Source organism: Carassius carassius, chromosome 27 (assembly GCF_963082965.1).
Source record: "Carassius carassius chromosome 27, fCarCar2.1, whole genome shotgun sequence".
In the NCBI taxonomy this organism is placed as follows: Eukaryota; Metazoa; Chordata; class Actinopteri; order Cypriniformes; family Cyprinidae; genus Carassius; species Carassius carassius.
In genome coordinates this window covers 21,141,117-21,154,362 of record NC_081781.1, presented here as the reverse complement: position 1 = coordinate 21,154,362, position 13,246 = coordinate 21,141,117, and the positions used below count along the sequence as shown (strand labels likewise).

The 13,246-nt window shown below is 35.5% G+C and overlaps 1 protein-coding gene across 1 annotated transcript; it reads left to right on the top strand.

Moving 5' to 3' along the window:
• The first annotated feature begins 9,417 nt into the window (after positions 1 to 9,417).
• LOC132107315 (uncharacterized) lies at positions 9,418 to 13,105 on the top strand. Its single transcript, XM_059513552.1, has 3 exons — positions 9,418 to 9,778; positions 11,008 to 11,044; positions 11,475 to 13,105. Exons 1-3 carry the CDS (start codon positions 9,482 to 9,484, stop codon positions 11,828 to 11,830), a joined length of 690 nt encoding a protein of 229 aa, XP_059369535.1. The 5' UTR covers positions 9,418 to 9,481; the 3' UTR covers positions 11,831 to 13,105.
• The last annotated feature ends 141 nt before the right edge of the window (positions 13,106 to 13,246 follow it).

Genomic DNA, 13,246 nt, shown 5'->3' with positions numbered 1-13,246 from the left:
TTGACATGCCATTTCTGAGTGAAAATTGTAACTGCACCATTTGTTTATAGTGCAACATCTGTACTTTTTACACCTCTGAACACAGGCGACTGTGCCAAATGTTTCATTCCCATCCTTGAATCACTATGAAAGTCCCCATTAAACATAAATTCACACATCTCTCATTTAGCAGCTCTGTCGTTCTTACCTAATAGGACAATATTGAACATTAGTTACAGGGACAATCCCTCTGAAGCAACCAGAGATTTGGTGACAACTTTTCAGTTGCCAGTCTTGAATTTCAGAAAGCTCAGTCTGCCCACTGATGTTTATATGCAGCCCATGGTTTAGGTATAACACCTTGTACATGGATGGATCATTCTGAGCACAAAGATTTGGTTTCTATTTCATGTTTGCTTTTGTTCTCAGTGTGGTACTTCAGTCGTTTACCTGTGTCGCAGAGTTTCAGTGATTCTTTTACAGAAGTAAGAAACACTGTCACTTCGGTCTAGTGTTATTCATGGTTTCGTGACTCTCCCATCATGTCTTGTTTTCATGTTGTGTGCGTGCCTTGTTTATTGTTGTAGCGTGGTGTTTGGATCCCGACACTCATGTCTTGAGTTTCAGTTTTGTGTCGGGGTTCGGACACTCACGCTCCATGTCTTGTTGTGGGAGCATGCAGTCTCGAGTTCGTTCGGTCGTGTGCTCTTCTGTCTGCATTTCTTGTGGTGTTTTGTGTAGCATGCATTGTCTTGACCCAACCCATCTTGTCACCTGATTATTGGTTTATTTGCCTCACCTGTGTTTCTCTCATTACCCTCATTTGCTCCTCTTTTATTCTCATGTTTGCAGTCCTGTGCCAGTTCATCATCGAATGTTCCCCGGTGTGTTCCTTGTCCTGCCAGCCAGTTGCCAGCTGTGTTTTTCCTAACTGGGTAGATTTAGTTTGTTTAGTTTTGTTTCTGCCGTTAATAAAGCCCTTATCTTCCAATATTGAGTCCTCGTTCCATTCTTTACTCACAACCTTGACAGAAACAATCTGCTTTAAATTGATAGTTTACCCGAAAAAAAAAATTAAACCATTATTTACTCACACCCAAGGCATCCTAGGTGTATATGACTTCCTTAATTTTAGGAAAAATCCTATCAGATTTATATAAAATTCGTCATTGATCTTTTAAGTTTAAAGTTTAATGGCAGTCAGCGGGTGTTGCAGTGCATCAGTCCAAAAGAAATGAAATAAAGGGCATCCATCCATAATAAAAAGTTCCTCACACGGCTCAGGGGGTGAACATCTGTAACACCTGTACCTTCTGTATTGAATCGATGCGTTTTTGTAAGAAAAATATCTGTATTCAAAACATAATAATCACTTTAATCTAGTTTGCGCTCACTGTTGTACGCAGAAGTAGTTTCGGGCTGATGACTTATCAGATGTAAAATATTTTTTTGAAATTAAGATTTATACATCATCTGACAGCTGATAAGTAAACTTTCCATTGATGTATGGTTTGTTATGATAGGGAAATATTTGGCCGAGATAAAACAATTTGAAAATATGGAATGTGAGGATGCAAAAAATTCAAAATATTGAGAAAATCACCTTTAAAGTCCTTGAATATTACTAATCAAAAAAGTTTTTTATTTATCTATTTATACACACACACACACACACACACACACACATACATACATACATACAAAAGTGAAAACAACCATGAAAACTTAAAAGAATGATTTGCTTGCTGTAAATTTGTTTTAGATCATTACACATTAATTATGATTTGAATAGTTCAGATGCAAAATCCCTCTAAGTGTGTTCTGAAATTTTCTTCTAAAATTAGCATTTTTATCAGGGCTCTAGATTTTTTTTTTTAATGGGAATAGAAATATCCTAGTCACTGCCATTAAAGTGAAATGACTGAACCTACACCTGATAAAACAAACAAACAAACAAAAATAAATCAGACTGCACTTCGAAGTTTTGCATCAGAATTCTTCATTACTTACAAGTAATAATGAGTGGATTAATATGAATCATTATGGACGACACATCCAAAACATGACTATCACAGATTAACTAGGCTTTCAATCAGCAAGGCATCTGTTTTAGCTTATAGATACAGTTTATACCTGTAAAATAAAATTATAAAGTACAGCTGATAATCCTTTCAGTGTTAAACCACATGTAACAATGTTACCCCTCAAAAGTGTTTGGGGACCTTTAAGTGTTTTGGTCGAAGACTGAAATAATGTCTCACAGCAAGAACTAGTGATAACACTTTACTTAAAGCCTTTATGTGCAATGCATTATAAAATTAAAAAAAATATATACAGTGCTGTTTAAAGCACTGTATAATTCATTGTACAATACCATGAATAATTGTAACCAGTTAATAAATTATAACACTTATCAATTCATTGTTACACTATGCATTTTATATTCAGTTATGACACGAAATGATGCACAACACACATTATGAATATTTATAATGCATTATAGCCCATATAAACCTTTTATAATGCATTATACATAAAGGCTTTAAGTAAACTAGTACATCTTTCACAGTCCATTAAAATAAGATATCTAGTTCTTAAAGCAGAAGGACAAAACAATTTACTATTACGTATGGATTTGGCAATTAACATTTGTTTCCTGTTTTGGGATGATATATTTGTATCTCTATGTGATGATTCAGGTAGTGTAGTGAGATAAGGTGAGAGAAAAGAGAAGTCCCAACACCTCACAATTGCCCCCTATCTGTAATCAGTCTCTATTTAACATATGAGAATCACACTCTTACACGCTTTCTGTGGCTAATTTGCTCATAGAGCTTAATTTACAAACAATCAGTTTTTTATTCCCTTCTTGGTGAATAACCTCTGACTGCTGCTTTCCTGTCTTGAGTGGGCTTCCCCTGTGTCCTCATGTCTCCCTATGACTGACTGCTGGACAGAAGTGTGATTGGCATTGATAGGCTTTTGCGATGTTTGTACAGAATAGATGTGTGATGGAGAAGTGGGTTAGTGGGTCACTATGAGTTGGTGTGTTTTTCAGTGCTCTCAGACTAGCCAACATGTCCAGAAATAAAAAATAAAAACTGACTTTGAACAAAGAAACCAATCACTAGAGTGACACAAAATATCTTAAAGCTTCTCGGCCATAGTAAAAGCACTGCTGACATATTGCTTTTATCACATTTAGGCTATAAAAACCTCAATATAATAAGTGTTTCAAATAATTTATTTAAACCAGTTATTTCAAATCTGTCAGAAACTGAACTGATCAGTTTATTAGTATTTAATGTCAACGGTGGAGTTTTCCCGTTTAATGCAAATGAAAGAACACACAATTAGACACAGTCCCTATCCTCCTCTTCCATCGACACTCACGTTTACCAGAGGTCAAGAAGGCCTGTCCCATGGGAGATGATTTTGGAGTTGCTGACCAAGAAGATGACACTGACACCAGAGTCAACAAGATGAAAATGTTCAATGTATTAGAATAATAAAGGTAACTCAGAATTAGAGCTAGGCTGAGGCTGATGTACGTGCTTTCTTTGCTAAAATTCTGCTTTATATGTAACTCTGAGCTTTTTGCTCACACTTTATTTTAAGGTCCAATTCTCGCCTTTAACAAACCATTACCTATGACTTCTGCCAATAAACTCTTAATTTGCTGCTTATTAATATTTAGTATGGTAGTTGTTTAGTTTAAGTATTGGGTAGCATTAAGGATGTAGAATATAGTCATGCAGAATAAGTGCATTATAAGTACTAATCAACAGCCAATATATTAATGATATGCATGCTAATAAGCAACTAGTTAATAGTGAGAACTGGTTCCTATACAAAAGTGTTACCAGCTCTTCTTCTGTACATTCAGAGATGTAGAGATCATGAATGCTCTGGGATTGTGTGTGTGCTCAGAGTCTCAATAGGAGTTTAGCATTCTCTGCCTCAGTAGATAGCATCACCAGGATGAAGAATGGACGGAGGTGCAGTGATTCTCTCTGTGTGTCAGCACCAAGGACAGTACACTGTGGCCAGCATCTCTTGTAAAAGGTTCAACTTGCTAAAGTCTTATAGTGTTTGTATTTCACAGTATATTTCACAGTATGGGAATGACAGACTCTACAGATAAAATTTCAGTATCTTTAAATTTTGAAGCAAAGGATGACTTTTTGCTTATATGAAACCCTGGAGCACAACGTCGCTGGGTTATATTTGTAGCAAATATACAAAAATACACTGTATGGGTCAAAATTATTGAATTTCTTTTATGCCAAAAATCATTATGATATTAAGTTAAGATCATGTTACATGAAGATATTTAGTAAAATTTCCTACTGTAAATATATTAGTAATATGCATAGCTAAGAGCTTCATTTGGAGAACTTTTAAGGCGATTTTATTTTTCAATATTTAAGATTGTTTTGCACTCTTAAGATTCCAGATTTTCAAATAGTTGTATTTCGACCAAATATGGTCCAATCCTAATAGACCACACATCAATGGAAAGTTTATTTATTTAGCTTTCAGATTATGTATTAATCCCATTTCAATAAATGTACCTTTATGACTGTTTTTGTGGTCCAGTGTCACGTATTTCAGTGTCAAGAGGATGTGGAAACATTTTTGCAATACTGTGTTGAAGAACAAGGCCTGGTTGAAGGTCAATACCATGTTACTCAATCAGAAATTGTGGAAGATGAGTGACTGTCTGAGGGAGGGAGTAACACACACACACACACACACATTTGTTTTTGTGAAAAGTGGGGACATCCCATAGGCCTAATGATTTTTTATACTGTACAAACTGTATATTCTATGGCTCTACACCAACCCTACACCTAACCCTAACCCTCACAGGAAACTTTGTGCATTTTTACTTTCTCAAAAAACTCATTCTGTATGATTTATAAGCGTTTTGAAAAATGGGGACATGGGTTATGTCCTCATAAGTCACCCTCTCCTTGTAATACCTGTGTCATACCCATGTCATTATACAGAGTTGTGTCCTGATATGTCACAAAAACAAGAGCACAAACACACTTATATACATTACATGCCTTGATGCCTTTCTATCAGTCACATAGCTACGGATGTCAGTCAGCCCATCCAATCAATTTGCCTCACAAGGTAGACTAATGAGTGATTTCTGTTGCAATTATCACAATACTTGACCTATAAAATAAATCGTATTGTTTATTGTTTGCATTATAAAGATGAAGATAAGTTTTGGGAGTAGTAGTGGTGTAGCGCATTTCGCAGTGAGATTGCAAATAGCCCTTCAGATGTGAGGAGGACAGATTGGTCTTATTGTCAGGTTTTGTTATTATTCATATTATTATCTTATTTCTTTCAATTGGCTGGGAAATTAAATACACTGCTGGACAATAACCAATCATTTGCATTCTATAATTAGTTTTCCCCCTATTTTTTCCAAATGACAATTTTATGATTTGTTTATATACATTTTCATAGAATAAGCCAAGGTAGAAGATATATTTTATAGTTTCGATAGCCTAACATAATATATGTTATGTCATGTGTATGAAAAACACATAAACCATGTATTGTCACAGTCGTTTGTTTATTGTATTCATGTTTCATTAGTCAAAACTTTAGATTTTTAATCAGCTTGGCTGCAGCAGAGATTACTTTATCCATACTTTATCCGTTGTGAGCATTTGCAGTGCGTTTCTTTTTTTGTTTGCATTGTGGGCACTGTTGGCAGACTCGGATTAAGAACACATAGGGCCCTGGGGCTATATAGCAAACCCAAGGGCCCTCTTCATACAAGCGTATCTTGGTGCCACAACATTTTCTACCACAGGAATAATTTGTATTTTTTATTTTTATTTTTTTAAATCTCCAACACACAGAAATACAATGAGTATGCACACTAAATATTACAGTTTACAGAATTACAAAAGTTTATTTTAAACAGTTTTATTATCACAAGGTCTACTTTCTGGCCCTAGAAGAGGAAGGTCATCAGGGCTGGACCGGTGCTAATTAATTCCATCTGGCCCACACAGTCCACTATTAAAGTCTTGCTGGGGTTAGGGCAGTTAGAATAAATGACTCATGTAAATGATACATAATGGACGAAAATAAATTATATTTCTGAATACTTAAAATGCATTTCACAATATTAATTTTGCATTATATTGCAGGCTCTTAATTAGCCTATTGAATTCATATTTTTCTGCAATCAAAGTTTATTAGAACTATTAAATTCTCCTTTGTAGTTGCCCTAATAAAAAGCTAATTCTTGAATCCGGAGTTAACTGTATAGTATTAGTAAATCTTTATAAAAGTGACTTCTTGTCTTTATTTGACCCAATATTTAATATAGGCTATAATTAGCTTATAATAATTTTTGTGACATTGATAAATGAATAAATATCATTGATGCCATGTTTCTACAGTGTCAGTAACTGCATGTTAAATAGCCTAGGTGTGGTGCTGTGAATTAAATTGATTATTTAAAGTTTACCTCTACGCTTTAGTTTACATGGTGCTATTCAATCTGGTTTCCGCTAGCTTCACCACAGAGACTTTACTGTTCAAATTTGAGTGTTGTGTGTGGAATTCAAATGGGCAAGTGCTGCTTACTAACACTTAATTCATAAGAACGGCGAAAAATGTTCCTTAAAATCATTTAAAGGAGTCATATGATGCGATACAAATTTTTCCTTTCTCTTTGGACTGTTACAAGATCTTGATGCATAAAGAAGATCTGTAAAGTTGCAAAGAATAAGGTCTGAAATCTAAAGAGATATTTTTTTTAAAAGTTGAGACTAGTCCACACCTCCCTAAAATGCCTCGTTTAAACACACCCCCACATGTCTACGTCACCATGTGGGAAGATTTGCATGATGCCGCCCAAATGTTCACATAAAGAAAGAAGGCACACCTTTTTGTTCTCGTTGTAGTATTGTTGTTGCTGCTTCCGCCATGTCATATAGACGCTGTGTGTTTCGATGTGAAAGCAAAACTACTTTGTTTGGTTTTCCAAAAGAGGATATCTGCTTCGTCATCCCTGGAGCTGATTAGTGCAGGTCGCTGAGTAAAAAGTACATCAACTTTGCACTGTGAATCGCTGGATCAGCGCTCACCATGGATGAAGCAGAGTCCAGCCCAGGGTCCTCACATGTGGTTGTCACAAGCTCGTTCATAGAATCCGCTGGCCGCGCCGTTCTCAAGCCCACCTCTGCTCACTTAAAACTGCGGCTCACTCTAGGCCTCCGGCCTCCGCTCACTCAAGGCCGCGATGTGTGACGCTGTTTCGTTGAAAAAACAAAACTACTTTGTTTGGCCTTCCAAAAGAGGACATGACTAGAAATCATGTTTATATTACGTTATACAAAATATTTCTTAATATTAGCTACTGCATGTGGCATTTTACAGCTAAAATGTTGAAGTTTAGCTGTTTTAACTACTGTAATCACTAAAAATGTAGCAACCTGAATATCACTTCCTAACATCATCCCTAGCAAGTAACTCTCTTTCTCCTCTCATGTTCAATACTTACCGTATTTTCAGGACTATAAATCACACTTTTTTTCATAGTTTGGCTGGTCCTGCGACTTGTAGTCAGGTACGACTTATTTATCAAAATTGATTTGACATGAACCGAAAGAAATGAACAAAGAGAAAGTCTACACTGAAAACATAGAGCGCCCTCTCGCGGCTGTAGACGGTAATGTTTTCTCTTGGTTCTAAATAAATGTGACTTACACTCCAGTGCGACTTATATATGTTTTTTCCTCGTCATGACGTATTTTTGGACTGATGCGACTTATACTTAGGTGCGACTTATAGTCCGAAAAATGGTGAGGTGATGACTGCGTGCGTGGTGGGTGGTGGGTCATTCTGTCATTCTCCAGATCACACAGATAGCCAGTCCACCCCTGCATAGAGGAGAAACAATAATGTACAGTATGTGGAATATAATGTGTTTCTTAAACCGCATAAACACATTTCATTACAACAAACAATGTTCATTTTAGCAGCATCATACGTCCCCTTTAAATGTGGTTAAATGAGACATTCAGATTTGCTTTCATACATTTTTACTTGATTAACTGTTAGATATCATAAATCTCAGATGGAAAGGAAAAGAGAAAGGACGGAATATGTGTGCAATGAGCTGACAGCCTTGTAACCTACATCTATGTTTTTTAAGTGTGAGTGAAAAATATTTTGAAGAGGACTCTCCATACACATCGCTGGGACTCCCCATACACACCACATTGTTTGCTTAAAGAAAAACAGTTAGGTGGAAATGAAAATTGTTGAACATTCTGCTGTTCCAAACACCTCAGTAAACGAAATATCCATGAACCTTCCACGAACTGGCTTGCAACGTTGGTACACGAATATGGCTGGAATATTCTGGGATTATATTGTGTGCAAAACAAACCAAACAAAAACAAAAACAAAAAAACAGATGTTGACCAGTTACCATGCTGACATTCAAGGAAAAGTTGGACAAAAAATGAAAAGTGTTATCCTTCACTCATCCTCATGTTGTTCCAACCGTATGACTGGTTCAATATTTTTTTATTTTTTTTTTTACAGTGGAAGGCAGTAGTCACCAAAACTGTTTGGGTGTTACTCTTGCTGGACCAAACACCAGCAGAAGAGTTTATGTCCAGATAACTTCTTCAGCTGGACTTTCCTAAAAATAAATAAATAAATCAGCCCTAGACTACATTATAAACTAGTCTGTATAATGTTATATGAGACCGCATTCGTGCAAAAAATAAAATAAAAAATACACACAATAATAATGAAATCATGCAAAAAGCCCACATGAAAAACTCCAATAGTCATGTATAATACATACTACAGTGTTTTTGAACCAAAATAAAGTAAAGCACTTGATTTGGTGGTAATTCTATAGTATAACTATAGTAATAAACAAATTACTTTACCCAATACTGTACTACGTTTTCTTCAAGTATAGGGTAGCCTACTACAGTTTACTGTAGTAAAAACTAAAGTATACTATAGTAACCTATTTATTGCAGTTTATCATTTCACTATATTTAAAACTATGGTATGCTGTAGCATTCAATAACAAAGTGTTGTAAATACTATAATATATATATATATATATATATATATATATATATATATATATATATATATATATATATATATATATATATATATATATATATATATATATATATATATATATATATATATATATATATATATATATATATATATATATATATATATAGGACTACAGTATACACTTTACAATAGTCAAAACACTATAGTATTTACTTATAAATTACTATAGTATTTTTTTCATGTGGGAATACGAAATTATTCTTACAACCTAAAGGAGCTTTTGGCCGGCATTTTTCTTTGCATACTTGAGGTAAGCATGTAAAAAGATCAAGGCTATCGGTCTGAATAAACCAAACAGTTAAACTAGAGCATCCTCCACACACGGCTTCTGGCTCGACGCGACGCGATGCGTTGGAAGGGGATGTTTTCTCGGGGTTTCGGTCCTCGCCCTCCTCCGCCTTCTCTTATAAAAGGCGCGTCGTTTCTTCTCAGGGCAGTTGAACTCACTCGTCCGTCAGTCGGTATGGACTCAAAGGATGCTCACGAGAGTTTAGAGAGCGGCGGCGGCGGCGCAGGCGGAGGCGGAGGCGCGCGCTGTCGCTGTAGCAACGGGCGGAGGACCGCGGCGGTGTTCGTCATCCAGAGTTTATTAACAGCCGCTTGTGCCGCCTTCAGCCTCAACATGTTCTTCAGCCAGCAGCCCGTAAGAGCTTGTTTCTGATTCCATTTGTGTTTTTACGGTGTATAACGCTGATAGGAGTGATGTACGAGTGTTGTAAGTGCATTTGAAAGTCCTTCAGAGGGCAGTATCGACCGTGGTAATGGTTGGTCTGAAGTTCTTCAGACTGCCCACAGCCACATATTCAGTCAAAGACCTGAGATTAAAGGATATTTGTTAGCGTCACAAGCTAATTCTTTTTGTAATGTGTAGAACATGTAATGGGGTTCAATAGCGGCCGTTAGTGTTTAGTCAGATAAACCACTCGTCTCAGGTGTGTTGTTTCATGTGGTCATGTTGTGTGTCTCAGAGTGTGGTCTGATTGAGTTTTGCCTTGGCATGTCCCTTAGGGGAAACCCCTCTTAACAGCTGAACTGTGTTTCTGAGCTTGTTTTTAAAATCATCTGTTAAATGATAATAAATGTTGAGATCAGGAGATCTATATTTCCATTTCAAAGTAAGCCTACACTGATATCAGACAAGGGTACCCACAAAAGACACCTACTAACTGATTCACTTAGTGGTCTGAGGATGAACAGGAGGTGATTTACGCACTATTTGGGTTGTGTGCCAAGTCCTGAAAGGGCATTTTTGTTGAGCAAATGTGTTCCATTATCTCTGTGCAGGTCTTTTCAGCCCACGTGTTCCACAACTAGCCTTTTGCTCTGGTCACTGAAAGTGTTTTGTGATATGTTGATTTGATACAGGGTGGAATTTTCCATGTCTAACAGAATGAGTGTGTCTGTTAGTTCTCATCACTTTGATCATTACCATTTCTTTATCTTGCATCAGCTGGGCCCAGAATTTTACACTGGAAACCAAGTGGTGACCCCAAAAAATGTAATAAACATATGTATTTATTTGATGAAAAACAAAATTCACAATTTTAAAAATGCATAATCAATGGAAGAAGTGTGATAATGGTTTTTGGGACACTATGAATATGTACTAACACGTGCTTTTAGATAGTATGTTATAAGCACATGTTAGTTCATATTCATGGTGTCCCAAAATATTACATTTGAGTACACTTAGATGGCTTTAAGATTATCTTAAGAAGTACTAAAGAATATTTTTTGTATATCAAGAACAAAATGAGTGTGTGAAAATAGAGCACCTTAAGTGCATTATAAACGTGCACCTTTTTCACCTAGAATAAATCTATACTAGCTGTATTACCATTTTTCCCTCAACCTTTTTTTCTTTTTCCACAGTTTCCACAGGACAATGGGATTTTCATGCAAATGCTCAGTAAGTGTTCATTTTATCCTATCATTCAGATTAGTTTCTGTAAAGATATATCAAATCCTCCCAAGGAGTTAAGATACAGTGCCATGCAGTATGCAATGGAAGTCTGTGATAAGTATATATTATATATATATTGTTTTTTAATTAGTGATGTCATCTCATCTTTTTATCAGATCTATGATTTTATATATATATATATATATATATATATATATAAAACATTAAATATATTTTTTTCTACTATATGTAACATTTTATATTTAATATATAAAATATATTTTATATTATATATACTTTTTTGGTTACACCACATATGAGATTTTAAAAGTTATAATCAGCTTGCTTATGTCAGTCTTAGAGTTAACCACATCTAGATCTAGAAGAAAACTGAACAGCTATCTAATTCTCACTTCTTTATGTATGTGTGTGTCAGGGTTAGATTCAGATGAGTTGAGATTCACAGCCATCTGGAACAAGAGTGTGTATCTGAACAATGAGAAGAGGGTGAAGCTGTCCTGTGCAGGACCGTACATGGTCTATCTGTGGGCTTGTGGGGAGAGCTACGAGACTCCGACGGTTGCCAACCTGACGCTGAAACAGGGAGATAAATCGTTCCACCTGCAGACCCTGCGAGACGGGGGGTGCCAGGAGATGCAAAGCATTTTCATGCTTAATGAAAGAGAAATCACGCTGAAAGTTGGACTCATCGAAGACCAATTCAAGATTAAAAAGCTCTTCTTAGGCCTCCAATACATGCTAGGATCCCAGTGCTTCAAGTATCCACTATAGCTATCTTTTTAAAGGTGCTCGCTCTTCAGAAGAGATTCAACTATGGCATGACCCTCAGTTTGAGTTACCATGAAGAAATATCTCACCTTGATTTAAAACTTGCCTGAGTTTGATGTATAATGATGATGCCATAGTCAAACTTTCCCTGGGCCAAAAGTATAACCATGAAGCTAAAGAAGAAGACTTGGAGAGCTGCAAATACATTTTTCCATAGCGGAAGAGTCTGTTATTTTTCCATACATTTCTATATTAAAGCTTCCTGGCTCTTTAAGATGGACTATTTGTGGAACACCTACTGCATCACAGTGGAAGTGGGCGATAATGGCACTTTGTCAGCGCTAAGAGAGCATACCTCACCACAATCTGGATTAGTGGCGTTCCATAAGCTCTTTGAATGTATTGATACTCTGCTGTTGAAAGAGAATGGAAGGCCTTTATTTGAAGTAACCAGCTGCAGATCATTTTGAAGCTAATTCTGATCAATGTACATAGTACTGTCATTTGAGCAGGAATAATTAGATCACCCTCAGATATTGTCCTGATACAGGTTTCAAATACTGACATAGCAATAATGTTCTCAATGTTTGTCATTATCATTATATTTATATATACAACTGGAAGAAATCTCCACATATGAAAGGAAATACCAAAGGGTGGCATTTATATTTTCAATTTAGGCTTTGGAACATGTACTGGATATGTATATTGATTTTGTAATACAGAAATGAATGTTGTTATTGTTATTGTTTTTTCTAAACAAGATTTTTAATTATCTAAAACAGTTTAATTATGTAAACTGTATGTGATCAAATGTTTGATGATTTATTAAAATCAGAGTTACTGGATAATGTAAGGAGTTAATCCACAGAAACTTTCAAAGTTCTGATAGTGCCCTTTCCCTTTAAGAGCGGAAAATGTATTTATTGAAATTAAAGTGTTTTTTTTATATTATTATTATTATTATTATTATTATTATTATTATTATTATTTAATCAAACCACAGCTATAGTGGTGGTGAAGAAAAGCACTAAAGACCTCAAAAGCAAAAAAAAAAAAAAAAAAAAAAAAACCCTGTATCATCCACATCTCATTCATTCACTCATCAAATGTATTTCAGTTCAGTCGTAATTACATTTTCATCTCTTTTTAGTTTGTTTTACTTTTTTTCATTGTCAGTGCAATGTGTTTGTTTATCAAGCATGATCTCAGATGTCTAACCTGCTCAATCAAATCCCTGCTGCAGTTTCTCTAGCAATGCTTTATTTATACAGCAAAGTTTGCACTTTTATTTTATAAATATTATTATACACCATCAATAAAAATGCAATATGCTGAAATATTCAAGTTGTTTTCATGTATTGTACAATGTTGCATAATTTACTATATTCTTGGCCAATATATTGTGTTCCAAGATAA